We start from the raw sequence: 15,047 nt of genomic DNA, 5'->3' as shown, positions 1-15,047 counted from the left end.
TGGTGTATTCATAATGCTGCCTTGTTGTTGTTGTTTAGTCGTTTAGTCGTGTCCAACTCTTCGTGACCCCATGGACCAGAGCACGCCAGGCACTCCTGTCTTCCACTGCCTCCCGCAGTTTGGTCAAACTCATGCTGGTAGCTTCGAGAACACTGTCCAACCATCTCATCCTCTGTCGTCCCCTTCTCCTTGTGCCCTCCATCTTTCCCAACATCAAGGTCTTTTCCAGGGAGTCTTCTCTTCTCATGAGGTGGCCAAAGTATTGGAGCCTCAGCTTCAGGATCTGTCCTTCCAGTGAACACTCAGGGCTGATTTCCTTAGAGTGCAGTAAAATTGTTTTTTCTGTGGTACCTTTCATAGCTCTTTCCCCCTTAGCTGTTCACAACAGCAGACTTCATTTTATTTCACCAGGGGGTGTTGACAGGCAGGGATGCCTTTATTCTATGCAAAGGTGTTCACACTTTGGTTGGAGATAAATTAGGAGTGACTTAAGGACCCCAATTGGTGTGAAGCTGGTTTATTTATTTATTACTTATTTGTTGCATTTCTATCCTACCTTTTTCTCCAGAGAGCTCAAGGTGGCATACAAGGTTCTCCCTGTCCTCATTTAATCCCCACAAAACTTTGATCTCCCAGGTTCTAGTCCAACACTAACCACTACCCCACACTGGTTCTCCTACACACATGTTGAGAAACAACACATCAAATAGTAATAACAAAGTACAGAATATATGTCCATTTTAGATGACATCACGTGAACATCAATGAAAAGTCCAACACAGGAAACACAGTAAGCGCACCGTAAACAGGAGTGTGAACACAGGCCTTGTTGACAGAGGCCAAGCCACACAGCATAAGGGTAATGGAAAGGGTTTGGTTCTATCACAACATTAGGCCCAAATACAGCACTGTTTTTTCCACACACAAGTGTTTTATTTATTCTTTCTTCCTTTCAACTTAATGGCCACTTCCCATAAAACACCCTGAAGCTATTTAACAAAAAACACACATATTAGAAACCATGTCAAGTCTAATACAGATAATAAAAATGTCCACTTAAAAGGCTTTAGAAGGAAAGTAGGTCTTCAATAGACACCAAAAAGATAACAGAAATGGTAACTGGTAGGAGTTCCAGTTAGGTGCCACCACACCTAATACCAACATTGTATAGAATAAGCCTTCTGATGAGATTAGATCTTCAAGAGGCCCTCTCCTGCACAGCACAGTCATCAGTTGGACACATAAGGGTGAGATGGTATACTACTACTACTATTTACCCACCTTTCAGAAATGACACACATTTGCAATGCACATTCTTCTTGTTGTTCATACTACAGTGTGACACAATGCTGTGAGAGCTGGTGTCAGTTCTGTCCCTGCCCTTGGTATTGTCTGCAGAACCCCAGGTGGTCTCTTGTCCCTAGTGGGCAAGTTACTCAAAAGAATTCCATTGCCATCTTGGATCCCAGGACTCCACTCTCTTTTTGCTATATACTCCCTTCTTCCTCAGTCTCTCATAATGTATATTCCACCTGACCCCATCTTTCCTTATACAGTTCTTCTGTTGATGCCCCTTGTAGTTTCCTTTCCTGCTAGCTTTTTCACCCTTCTCTCTTTCTGGTGAGCCACTAGGGATGGCAGCCCCAGACCCTTCTGTCCTATTCCTCTTTCTCCTTCTTGTGAGAAACTGAGCCACGTCTTTTCCCTCTACCTACTTCTTCTTGTTCCCTCATAAATCTCTCCTCGTCCTCCAGAGTGCCCTGGTTTCTCTGCTTCTATGTTTTTCCTCTGCCACTTCCATCCCCTTCCATCTTCTTCCCTGTGAGACCTGGCTGAAGCACTCCCACATGCTGACCTCGATGCTCTTTGTATCCTTCCACCCACACAGTTGGAAGAGATACATATAGACAAGAAAAACACACAATATTGACCAAAAGAAAAACTCTCTTCTACAAGACTACAACTATGGAAGGGAAACCCTGCTGAAAAACAGACAGAAAAGCAGGAGTAAAGTCATCAGGTTTCCTTACATTTGAAAAGCTTTTAAAAAATAATTCCAAAAAGGTTTCCTTACCATCTCTCCACCAACAGCATTATCTTGCAGGATTGCTACCCAATCCATGGGCTCTGGGCTTTTATTATGAAGAAGAACTTCTTCAGTCTTGGTGGTTCCAAAATAGACACATCCAAAATTGACACATTTTATTTTGTTTGATGGAGGCACACCCAAAAGCTCAAGAACTTGCTCCACTATATTGGCTTTGATGATTATCTGAGCTTTGGGCCGTCCCTGCAATTTCACACTTTTGAGTAAACAACAGGGGAAAATATGAACAGATAAGAACTGTGTTACAATAGTGCATTAATCTTATGAACTCAGTATTTTACTAGAGCATTTCTACAACACACATATTTACAGTTGAAACTTATAGAAGCTGCCTATTTCTACCATTCCAAGCTGGGTTGAAAGACAGATTATTTTACTGGGAGACTAATGGTGGAACCTGCCTATGTCACTAATATATTAAACATATTTACAGCTTCAGTGCTTCTTGTCAGAGTAGACAGTGGTATCAGTGTCACACAACAATCTGAGCAAAAGGAAGACTGCAACTTACATGGCTGTCTCATTAATTGTTCTGGGTACATCTGTACAAATCTCCATATTGATCAACTGTTCTGATCGGGGTTCCACCACTCCACTGGTTGGTGATATCAAAATGGATACATTTCCTTTGTATTTTATAGCAAATGTACCTACAAAATATATAAGCAATATTGTGCATTGCATGTAAAATTAACTATTTCTACTCTGATACATGGTAGCACAAAATGTGGGCAGAGATGCACTTTACTTCCACACCTATCTTCACATAGCAGCGTGCTTCTCCCCGCCGCCAGCCCCACAAGCTCGGGGAACAGTGGGGAGGCGGAGTACCGCCATCCCGCTGTTCCCCGACCTGGTTTGGGCTTCAGGCAAATATCCGCAAGCCGTGGGAGCCTGGCGGGAAGTCGTGCCAGTCTCCCAAGGCTTGCGGAGAGCTGCCTGTTCTGGGGGCTGGGGTCGGGGGAAGCTTGGGCTTTGCTCGCCCCAGCCCCATGCCTGGGGGGGGGGGAATATTTTTTTTTCTTTATTCCCCCCCCCCAAAAAAAAAACCTAGGTGCGTCCTATGGGCCAGTGCGTCCTATGGGGCGACAAATACGGTACATTCCATCTGCCTAACATGCTGAAAGTAAGTCCATTGGTGGGATCCCCACCAGCTGACCCCAGCAGAAACCCCCAAAACAGGGCATTCAGAGGAATCCTAAGTCAGTTTTGCAGCTGTTGCCAGAAGACATAGATCTCAAACCAGACCTGATCACTGTGCTTGCCTAGAGCTGGTGCAAAGACCAGGCCCAGTCATATTGCCCTTCACTTTCTGCACTGTGAATGGCAGGGCTGTGAAGGTGGCAAGAGCTCCACAGAACCACCACAGTAGGTTTGGATTGCACCCTTAGCCACAGACTGCAAGTCAAATCACAAGCATGGCATGTGGAAGCAGCAACTTGAATTCTGTCCAGTGATGTATGCACACATACCTATTTCTCTGTCTTCGCTATCCCAAAATACAATGACATGCTCCCAAAATTTTAACAATTAATGGAAAATGAGGAAGGAGAGAAAAACCGTTTTGCTACCTTTGTCTACCAAAATGTGACACCATCTAGGGCGGTAGCTTTCCCAGAAGTTGATAACCCTAGTTTGCCGTGTCTAAGAACTGTGAGACAAAAATGAGTATTTCATTATACAGTGGTATCTCTGGTTACGTACTTAATTCGTTCCGGAGGTCCGTTCTTAACCTGAAACTGTTCTTAACCTGAAGCACCACTTTAGCTAATGGGACCTCCCACTGCTGCCGCACCGCGGTCGCACGATTTCTGTTCTCATCCCGAAGCAAAGTTCTTATCTCGAGGTACTATTTCTGAGTTAGCAGAGTCTGTAACCTGAAGCGTATGTAACCTGAGCTACCACTGTATACTGTAGTTAGGAAACCCATCAATATACCATGTTAACAGAAAAGGAATCTGGTATAATTTGCTACACAGAAAATATTTACCTGGAGATGATCCATAGTTAGTAATTTTTAGATTTTTATTAATTACGTTACTGTTTGCAATCGCTGTGCCAAAATCTATCTCAGGTTCAATTTCTAGGCAGCAGCATGGGATTAATCTGGAAAACAATTGCACTTTTAATTGGCTTTCTGACATTACTTTGTTGGCTGCATTTTTTAAAGATGCTTTAGGAAAGAAAGCTTCCCTCCCATTTTCAACACACAGAGAATTTAATTATGTAATCTAATTTAGCAGCAACATCAGCAAACATAAGAGGTTTATTAAAATGTCATTTTGCTTTCTTAATTATTGGAACTTAAGGACAATTTAATCACATTGAGTTGCAACTATATTTTTAATTAGCTTGAACATCTTTGTTTCATCAAATTATAAATTCTTAAAATGGATCTGGTCTACTTACGCTTAAGAAAAAAACACTGATCACAATTTAATATACAATGAGTACACTGGAATACCCCAACAATTTTATAACATTATAAAAGTTTCAATTTTGTATGAGCTCATGATGACTGCTGTAACAGACATTCAGTACAAGGAAGTAAGAGAAAAAGATAAAATCGCAGTAAGAACAATATAATTTGGGCTGAAAATCCCATATGCACTTGCCTGAAAACAAGCACTGCTGAGACTCAGTAGAACTTACCTCTAAGTAAACATGGATTAGTTCACATTACAAATCATGACTAATTTTGCATAGAATGTGCCCATTATATAACCTAGCAGCAAAACATCACTGAGTCCTAAATCTCACTGTTTTAATACATTTTGGTAAAGACCTAACAAAACAAAAATGGAAAGATTAAAAATCTAGTGGCAGCCATGAATAAGGATAGCAAACTGGCCAGAGTTAAACTTTGAGGGTGCTCCATGAACCATTTCTTCTGGAGGTGAAGGTTTCCTTTATAGCCCAAAGCACTTTATACTATAGGATGGTTTAACTACCTGGTCAACTTTAGTGACTTCATTTACACTACTGTGATGCATTATACACGAAGCTGCCTCTGAAAACAGTTCAAAACTGCAGTTAGTTCAGAATATAGCTGCTAGTCTGATAATTAGAACTGAAAATTAGGAACATATTATGGTGGTGCTTTGCTAACAGCACTGGTTCCCTACTTCATTTCTAGGCCCAATTCAAAGTGCTAGTTTTGACCTTTAGAGCTTGATAGATCTTCACAGCTTGGTATATCCAGCATCGAAAAAAAGCAGGACACAAACGAAATAGTACAAATACAAAATACAAAAAAAAAATATACAAATATAAATACAAAAAGTAGCACAGTAAAGGGTTGAAAGTACTGCAGCCTGGGTCAAAACTCATCACTGAACTGGTAGGGCTGCTCCCGCAACAGTAGCATAATTCCTAAGGATGTCACTATCATATCTGATAGACTTCCTGCCCCCAGACCAGAACAGCATCACTAGCTTCTGCTCATGGAGTGATACTAGCATCACTCCACCAGTGCAGAGCTCCTTGTTCCACTGAGAGGGCAGGTGAATTGTAGCACCAAAATATAGCACTATGGGGCAGGGAGGGGCTGAGGCAAAACAGGGCCTACTGGATCCTAAGACAGCTCCACTAACACCCCTTGACAGCAGCAGACCCATAGAGCATAATTTTGCTTGCCCCCTCCCACTTTCTGGCGCTAACCAAGTGAGCAATGCAAATGTGTTGGTGGCTCTTACTGCTGGACACGGGTTTGGATTGTGCTATTAATTAATGCATTTGAAAAGTTAAAAAGCACCAATCTAGTAATAAATATCAGTCAAGTGGCAACCCTATGTCACAAAGAGTAAAATTGGAGCATTATCATTTTAATAAAATAAATAGCCCATGCAAGCTATTACAGTATTAGGGCTAGGAGAAAAATGCTTATTGGCATCAGTTTAAGTTTTCCTCTCAGAGCACAGGGGGCAGTGTTGGATTTTTTTGTCAGAATCATGGTCTTCATCCTGTTTACACACCTACAGCTATTTGTTGTTGTTTTTCCAAACTATGGACATTAATTGGTTACTTCACACATAACAATTTTAAGTCACAATAATCATACGGAGGAAATTTCACCTTGTTTTAACAAAAGTTAACTAGTGGAGCAATACGTTGAAATGGCATACCCTATTAGAGGAATCTCAACTATCTTTTTTCCTACGTGAAGGAGTAGCCTGTCCTGAAGGTCTATCTCTTTATCAGGATGATACTCCACAATGGCAGTTATGTGAAGCCCAGAAGCAACAGAGTTCTTTTGATTTTCCACAATTAGTTTGAACTGCAAAAGAAGAAGAAGAAATAAACCATTTGATTTCCAATTCAACTGTCATTTGATTTCAGCAGGATTATACAGTATATTCATTGCCCATCCATGAAATATATTTTGCTGGAAGCCGCCAGAGAGGCTGGAGCAACCCAGTCAGATTGGGGTGGGGCATATAAATAATAAAATTATGATTATTATGATTGACAAGTGATGGGCTTTAATTCAAAACACTATTCAGTAACTCTCCAGTGGCAAACGCTCTGCCTCTGGGTTTGTTTGGTTTTATTTAACGCCCATTTGATCTGCCAAGATTTACATTGTTACGAACTTGGGAAGGGGTGTTTTGTATTTTTATTTATTTATTTTATTTTATTTTGCAATAAGTGAAGCAGCAAAGGGGAATGGAGGGAGGAGAAGGTGCAGGCTGGGGACGTGGGCACTACTAACAGTAGCCTCAGAAGGAGGAGGAGCGTTGCAAAGGGTGCAAAGGAGCCTTTTTAAAGGGGAAGGCGGGAGTTTCAAGGGCCAGTTCTGGGCTTGCCCCCCGCTCCCACTGATTCCTGCCTCCCCACCTGAGGTTGTTCCGGAGGCACTAAGCGAAGAAGACAGCTGTGAGACTGCAGGTTCTGGATGCTCAGCAGCGCCCGGTAGTGCCCTCCGGGCACCGCGTCCACGAAGCGCACCTCGGAGGGCGTAATGCGCACCCCGGCTAAGTGCCACGAGGCTGCGGGGGCCTCCATGGTCCTTCCGCACCCGCCGCCCTCCTGCTCGCTGCCCCGGGAACTCATGGCAGCCTTCTGGCCAAACCAGCGCCCAGCCTGGAGCGTCCCTGTCTCCAAGGCGACTCGAGCTTCCTTCCGCACGCCGCAGCTTGGCAACGGTCACCTAGCAACGGGACTGGCGCTGTTGATTGGAGGCGAGGCTTCGAGGGAACGTTCCGAAACCTGTGGCGGAAGCTTCCTGGTTTACCATAGAGAGATGGAAGTGTAGAGTGGAGTCGTGCTGAGGTTTACCCAGCAAAGGATTGTATCAAGCCAGAAATGCAAAAATGACTTTATTAGGGCAGTGGCCACTGCGGCTGAATGCTTTGCTGCGTTGTTGTTGTTGTTGTTGTTGTTATTCATCATCATCATCATTTTTAATTTGTATACCGCCTTTCTATCTTATAATACTCAAGGCGGGTTACAAGCTGAAGAAACAAAAAATGTACATGTTATAACAATCTAATGCAATACAAAAATTTGATAATAAAACATAACTTTAAAATAGGCAACCTCCATCAAAAAAGTAACATTCAATAATAGTATAAATTAATAATATCAACATATAAAAGTTAAACAGAAATCCACTCAACAGTTACAATAATATCTAAACTATAATCAATAAAACAATGGCAAGCCACAGTACATAAAACAATACAATACACATTGAGAAGCAGAGAGTGGGGCGAGGCAGGTGGAAGTAGGCCTTGCCTGATGGAGTCTCTCCCCTCAGTTCTTCCTCCAGGCACAGTTCTTCTATTGAAATCCTGTTGTTGTTTTCCCTGCTTCCTAGCAACTGTCCAAGGGCCAAAAAAAGTGCCATTGCTGGGTCTTGTAACAGCGAGCAAGTGAAAGCAGTCTGATTTGTAGCCCCTGTTCGGTGAGAAAAATGTTGAGGCAGGGAGACTCGGGCTGCAATCCTCACTGGGCTTGCCACTGCTGGCGGGATCCTGGCTGAAGCCAAGGATAGGGGAGTTAAGCCGGCGTAGCCTCGCTATGCTGAGAACCTCTTGGCTCAGCAGGAGAACTGCTGGATCCCAACCCCACACATGCAGGTGGATTTCTCACTCAGCCTACTCCGCAATTAATGAGGTGGTTGCAATGATACAACCAGGAGAAGAACTGTTTTTCTATACAGTACCTCCTTGAGGGAATGGATGGGGAAAATAAAATAAAAAGAATAATCGTTCATTACCTGTGGTGACTGACCGAAGCTCGGTATCGGAATGCATATTTGGTATGTGAAGGGTTCCATTAAGTTATGGTCAGATACGCCTGGGAAAGAATCCTGTCTGAAAAACTGCTGACAATCAGTGTCCACAAATCGCAATATTAAGCTAAATCGATCAATGCTCTGACTTGATATAAGGCAGCTTCCTTTGTTTCTATAAACAGTATGTTGATTTGAAATTAAGCACCACTGAATTAAATTATTCTTCCTGATAGATAAATGTACATCCCAAACTTGCTCATCTAGTAGGCACCACTGTAAAAAATAGGAATTGCATTGGACAAAACATGCATAGGTTTGGATTATAGTTTTACTATGAGCTATGCAGTTTTCCCAGTTCAAACTGTTTCATCAGTTGCTGAGACCCAAGTTCAAACACACTCAGTATAGGAATGCTTTATTTCTTACCTTACGAACTGGGAAGGAATGTAAGTGCACAGCATATGATAGATGCACAATGATTTTTAGTATCAGAAATATGCATAAAAACTATACTGAAAAAAGAATGAGTTTGATAAAGAAAAATATGCAGAATATGTGTATAATAGTGCCACCTGCTGACTTCCTCTTAGTATGCAGTAGTGTTTGGTGGATGGGAGAGTTGTAAATCAGCAGTTTGCTAGATACGTTAGTGAATACACCTTTGGTTTTGCTCTTATTTTGAAAAGCTCGTTTATGTTCACTAATGTATAAATCCATAGTGTGTACTAAAGTTGAAATCTTGCACAGTTTTTTGGCCATAAGCTTCTTTTAGCTCTGTGGGACTTGTGCATGCTTACAAATTAAGAAAAAGCTGTAACTATAGAAGGGTGTGGGATTTGTTTTATTCCCATTGGCTTCACCAGCAGCTTAGAGGTGTAACTGGCCTGAGAACATCATCAGTGATACTTTACAAAGAAAGGGCAAAATGCTTTCTACTCGTTTATAAAATGCTTTAAGTAGAAGCAGAAAGAATACTAGACTAAGTATCTAGATATGCTAGCCCTTGGTTGGCTTGATGGTGTGGCAACATAAGCAAACCATCTGTCTTTTAGCCTGCCTCCTTTAAAGATTTGTTTGTTCATTTTCATAAGAAATTCTGAAAGTGTTTGCTGTCATCTATGAACAAAGTATTTATTTATTTATTGTTACCCATAACATTCTCTGGATATTGTATGTGATTAGTTACATTATTTTGAATGCCTATATGGTCTTTGTTTGGTTTTCTTGCATTTTAGCAATATTTGATTACACGACTTGGGTAGATGGTTTAAACACTAAAATGCACTAAAACAAGAAAACCAAACAAATATTATATTGCCACAATAGCATATCTAATCACACACAGCACTTAAAAACAGCCTTTCAGACCTGGAACATATCTCATTCTGTCTATGTAGACAACTGAATTGACAAGATACAGAAGATAACAATTAACTGCTTTTCGCCTGTGCTGGACTTCAATGTGGCTCTCTGAAAAGTATTTCAGGTACAGTTCACCTGTATGTGACAGATAAATTCCAACTTTAGATCTGCCCTTAAATGAACTACTTTAGCTTTCTGCATTCTTTTTTCTTATTAAGTTGTTCTATACAGTATCCTTTTCATTGATACACTTTGTCTCTCAGCTTTATCATTTGCCCAACTTTAATCATTGGCACAACCTGACCTGTTCCTCAGGGCACAAGTGGGGTTTCTGATAAATCCATGCAATGTCTGACTTTTGAATTCATCTTTTTTTTATCTGGGTTAGGACCAAATGACACATTATGTTTAATGTGTAATATGCAGCTACCTCTCCTTTTTATTTTATGAATTACGGTTAGGTGGGATCTTTACCAGGAATGTGGTGCATGGCAAGATATCATTTCCTCTTTCCTTCCACTCCCAGCCGCTAAAATACCTTCCCGTACAGTTAGAACACTTAGAACAAGCTTTTTAATCATGTGAGGAGGTGGTTTTAGTTCTGATTGCACCAAGGAGGAAATTAACAAGTCTCCTCTCCCTGAGCACTGCATTTCCAGTAAGAATTGCACACACACACACACACACACACACACACACACACACACTGCACTCATAATTAATAAAAGTTAAAAGGACAAAGTAGATGCCCATTACCCACTAAGCTTAATGCATAGTTGGCTCTCAGATGTGCAGCAAATAAAGTTTTTCAGACGTCACACAGGTTACCTGTGGATTCTTACTTTCATTGTTTACATAATATATATACTGATTTTCAATCTGTTTATAAAGCAGTTTGTAACTTAAAACCATATATGAATAATTTAACAGTAGCAAAAATCCAGTGAAACCAAAGCACATAAAACTGGTCAACAAAACCACTGAAGAAACAGGAGGCCTAAATAGCTGGAGTTCTAAACTCCCACCTCAGTTTTCTGGGTATGATTCTCTTTTTTAAAAAAAATTTGAATAAGAATATATCTGTTTTCTGAAAGAAATGGGATGGAATGAGTTTCCTGGGGCAACTACTGAAGGCACACTGCTAGTGAGTGCTAAACAGACATCCACAAAAGGTAGTACACTTAGCAGCAGGGCCCTGCAGAGCTTGTCTGAGGCCTGGGGTGGAAGCCTTGTTGGAATTCAGTTATAAACTCAAAAAACAGCCAGTCCCTAGCAGGCCAGCAGGCGCTCCAAGGCCTGGGTCAAGTGTACCCGGCTGCCACACACCCTACATGGACCTGCTTAGCAGGATTTCATTGTTAGATCTTAAAATGGGAGATGTTCCTTTAAATACCCCAAACCATTTACAGGAAGGTTGGAGAGCCAGGCTGTGGCCCTCCAGATGTTGCATACCTCCCAAGTGTCCTACTTTAAATGGAACATCCCAGATCACAGAAGCCAATCCTAGCTTCTGTTTGGATCCTGGAGTGTCCTGTTTTTTGGTCCGGCACTCTGGCGTGAGCATCAGACTAAAAGAGCGCTGGGCCAGAAGGTGTGCACCTCTTGACGTCCCAATTTTGGTACAAAATTGCTGGAGAGTATGATATTGCTAGATGCCAACTTCCATTGGCCAGAGGTAATGTGAGTTGTAGTCTAACAATATGTGGAGTGCCACAGGTTCCCCATCACGATATGGGGATTTATAGGTCAAAAGCAGCTGCTTGAATTGGTTGTGAACACACCGGTAGCCGCTGAAGTGTAGTATGTTCTCGCTGATCAAAAATGGACAGTAGCTTAAATGAATTAAGCAGTAGCATTTTGAAGTAGGCTTCCAGGCAGTCTTTAAGGCACATTACAACTGTCTTAGTTAGAAAGTCAAAAAGGTAAGCATTGCAGCGGCCAGGCTATGCTCCAGTAGCAGATGTAGTGGCAAGGCAGCTTAAGCTAAAATAACGCTACAGCTGCTTTTTTAGTTCCAGCATTGCATCTCCCACAAGTGGTACAATTGGCTCCCTTCTGTTTTTTTTTTATATAGGCTTCTGAATATGATTCCATTCCAATCTGGTTTTAATTAGAATTGTTCTTTTACTATGTGTTTCTGTTGGCTGTGAGCCAGAGTGTGCCAGCTTGAGATCAGATGGTTCTAGTGCTCTTTCTGTTTTCCTATCTAAATTGTGAACTTAAAAAAAAGGTTTTGTTACATTTTATGGTGCTTTGGGAATATATTTTATTTTGAAAAGCAGCTAAGAAGTATCTAACAGACAACTCTTTTTAAAAAGCAATTTCATCTAGAATGAGCATTTCCCCAGCCTACCACTCTGAGTCCTTTACGATCATTAACTCTAGATTGAGTTTAAGTTCCTTCACTCTGATCCAATCCATTATTGAATCTAGACCTGTTCAGAGACCCTATCTGATAAAAAGGAGAAATAGACATGTCAAACTATATATATACTGCTTGACGTGGCATGTGCCGCTTACAATGCATTTTCATTTAGTTGTAAGTTACTTGAAAATATGGTGACCATCCTGACTACATTTATAAAACAAAAAATAACTTTCTTCTATCAGATATTATTTATTGTATCTCTTAAATGCATGGTGGTTAAAAGAGAATGCAAATGTTGAAGTGAAAGGTGGTGGGTGTTTAGCCTACTTTTCCATATGTGCATAGTGACTGGTATAAAAGGGTGTGTGGTCTAAATGGAACCATGTTAAAAGACAGCACATGTCTCTCTTCCAGCATTCCTTTGTTTTGTTTTATCTCAAACATTCCTTTTTATAGTTTTTATGGTCTTAAAGTTTATTGTTTAAAGATTTAAAGTTTATATTTCAGCAGAGGCAGTATCAAAGTTTTAACTAGTAGAACTGGGTTTGCCTCTCTTAAGAGATAAAGACCATGAGAGAAATAATGAGCAGCATGGTTTGTGCAACAAAGGAAGAAACCATTTAAGTTGGAAGATAAGTAACACCAGAAACTTTGAACTGTTAACAAGATAAATCTCTTTATATTTCTTGTCAAGTGTTCTTTGAGTGTGCTGGTCCCAGGGGAAATAAGGTACTATTACCGTAGGCCAAGATCAGTCCAGAGTCTCTAGCAGGGTAGATGATCACTAGATGAGATGCGAGGTCCGAGACAGGGAGCCAGGCGGGGTAACAGGAACGATGGTAGGGCAGAAGCAGGAAGCCAGGCGAGGAACAGGAACACCGGAGAGTCAGAAACAGGAAGCCGGGCGAGGAACAGGCACACTGGGAGTGCCGAACAAGGACTGGGTAAAACAGGTACTCCACAACGACGTTGCTCCCGCAACCTGGGACCGGGCTGCCTGACCTTTATCTTCTTCTAAGGCCGGGGGCGGTCCCGGCCCCCAGAAGCCCCACCTCTCTTGGCCTTAAGGCGAGCACTCCTCCTGGGAGACACCAGTTCCCTTCGCCTCTCTGCCCTAAGCCTCTGCAGATCAGGAGAGGCCGAAGGGTTACTGGGCCCCGGGGGAGGCTCACCTGTAGCCACTGAGTCTTCCAGCACCTCTGGGGCCTGAATGATTTCACCTGGTGCCTGCTCTTGAGTTTCCTCAGCATCTAGGCCTTGCCCCAGTTCAGCCGGCCCTGGAGGCGGGGACTCCTGTGCCGGCTGGGATTCCTCCGGATCGCTCTCAGACTCGGAATCCCAGGCCATCACACCATCCCCCCTCCCAGGCCCCCCCCCCTCACTTGAGGGTCCGGACCCGGCTTGCTGGGGTACGCCGCATGAAACTCTCGGATGCAGGCAGGCGTGTGGACGTTGACCGCTGGTTCCCAGGAACGGTCCTCTGGCCCATACCCCTTCCAGTCAATGAGATACTGCAGCCTTCCCCTGCGGTATCGGGAGTCCAGAATGCGTTCCACCTCATACTCAGGCTCTCCCTGCACCAAAACTGGCTGCGGTCGGGGACGGTCCGGGTGGAACTCGTCGGGTGGGGCCACCGGACTCAGAAGGGACCTGTGGAATACCGGGTGAACCTTCAGGTTTGCTGGCAACCGGAGACGGAATGCCACAGGCGAGACCTGGTTCACGATCGGGAACGGGCCGGTGAACCGGGCGTCCAGCTTCCGTGAAGGTCGAGAAGGGTGGAGGTGGCGAGTGGAAAGCCATACCAGGTCACCGACGTGAAGTTCCGGCCCCACCTGGCGGTGGCGGTCGGCCTGGACCTTGTACGCCTCCTTGGCCTGGCGCAGCTGCTCCATCAACAGCTGTTGCTGGGACTGGAGCTCCTGAAGCCACTCCGTCACCGCAGGGACCGCAGATGCCGGCAGCACATCCGGAAACAACCGTGGATGAAAGCCATAACTGGCCTGGAACGGGGTCTGCTGGGTGGACGCATTCACCGCGTTGTTATAAGCGAACTCCGCCAATGCTAGGTGGTCGACCCAGTCGTCCTGCTGGTAGCTGCAGTAACACCGGAGGTACTGTTCCAGCACCGCGTTCGCCCGTTCCGTCTGGCCATCAGTCTGTGGGTGGTAAGCAGATGAGAGACAGACCTCTGTTCCGAGGGCCTGGTGCAAAGCACGCCAAAACCGGGACGTGAACTGAACGCCGCGGTCGGACACTACACGCTCAGGTAGGCCATGCAGGCGGAAGACATGCTGAAGGTACAGCTGCGCGGTTTCCTTAGCTGAGGGTACGGATGGGCAGGGGGCACAGTGCACCATCTTCGTGAAGTGGTCGGAGAAAACTAGAAGGCAGGTGCAGCCACGAGACGGGGGTAACTCCACTACAAAGTCCAGAGAAACTGTGTGCCAAGGACGTGGTGGAACCGGCAACGGCTGAAGAAGGCCGGGGGGTCGCCCGGTAGGCCCCTTGGCCCGCCTGCAGACGTCACAACCAGCGACGTAGCGAGCCACGTCAGCCTTCAAACGGGGCCACCAAAACTCACGGCTTACCAGATGGGTGGTCCGATACCGCCCAAAGTGCCCCGCCGCTGGAGCATCATGGGTCATCCGGAGAACCTCAGCCCGCAGCGGCCCTGGTGGGATGTACAGGCGCCCGTGGTACAGCAGAAGACCCTGATGCGAGACCAGCCCTGGATACTGAGGGCATGATCCTTCGGCCAGTTCCCGGAGTCGTTCCTGTGCCCAAGCGTCGACCCGCTGCTGTTCCCGCACCCGAGCCTGCAGTGGCTCAACCTCCTGGGTGGCCAGGAATGCAGCTGGTGGTAGGATCGTGGTGGGTGCTGCTTGCTGAACCGTGTCTGCGTTGTCTTCAGGTTTCCGGGACAGGGCATCCGCCTTCTGGTTTTGGGAGCTAGGGATGTAGCAGATCCG

The 15,047-nt window shown here is 44.2% G+C and overlaps 1 protein-coding gene across 2 annotated transcripts in view; it reads right to left on the bottom strand.

Moving 5' to 3' along the window:
- Window positions 1-7,259, bottom strand: part of CFAP47 (cilia and flagella associated protein 47) — a 186,448-nt gene extending 179,189 nt beyond the window's left edge. The window contains exons 1-5 of one of the 2 annotated variants that reach the window (XM_028727418.2): window positions 6,944-7,259; window positions 6,232-6,383; window positions 4,098-4,213; window positions 2,619-2,757; window positions 2,075-2,303 (exon numbers count right to left, since the gene is read on the bottom strand). In XM_028727418.2, the coding sequence (XP_028583251.2) occupies window positions 2,075-2,303; window positions 2,619-2,757; window positions 4,098-4,213; window positions 6,232-6,383; window positions 6,944-7,159 (852 nt within the window). In that variant the 5' untranslated portion in view covers window positions 7,160-7,259. Of the gene's footprint in view, window positions 1-2,074; window positions 2,304-2,618; window positions 2,758-4,097; window positions 4,214-6,231; window positions 6,384-6,943 lie in introns of those variants that run through there. The other variant, XM_077927386.1, reaches the window with a different exon arrangement.
- Between the last annotated feature and the right edge of the window lie 7,788 nt (window positions 7,260-15,047).

Source organism: Podarcis muralis, chromosome 4, assembly GCF_964188315.1.
Source record: "Podarcis muralis chromosome 4, rPodMur119.hap1.1, whole genome shotgun sequence".
Taxonomy (NCBI): domain Eukaryota; kingdom Metazoa; phylum Chordata; class Lepidosauria; order Squamata; family Lacertidae; genus Podarcis; species Podarcis muralis.
Note: the sequence above shows the minus strand (reverse complement) of the source record. Positions and strands in the feature narration are given on the sequence as shown.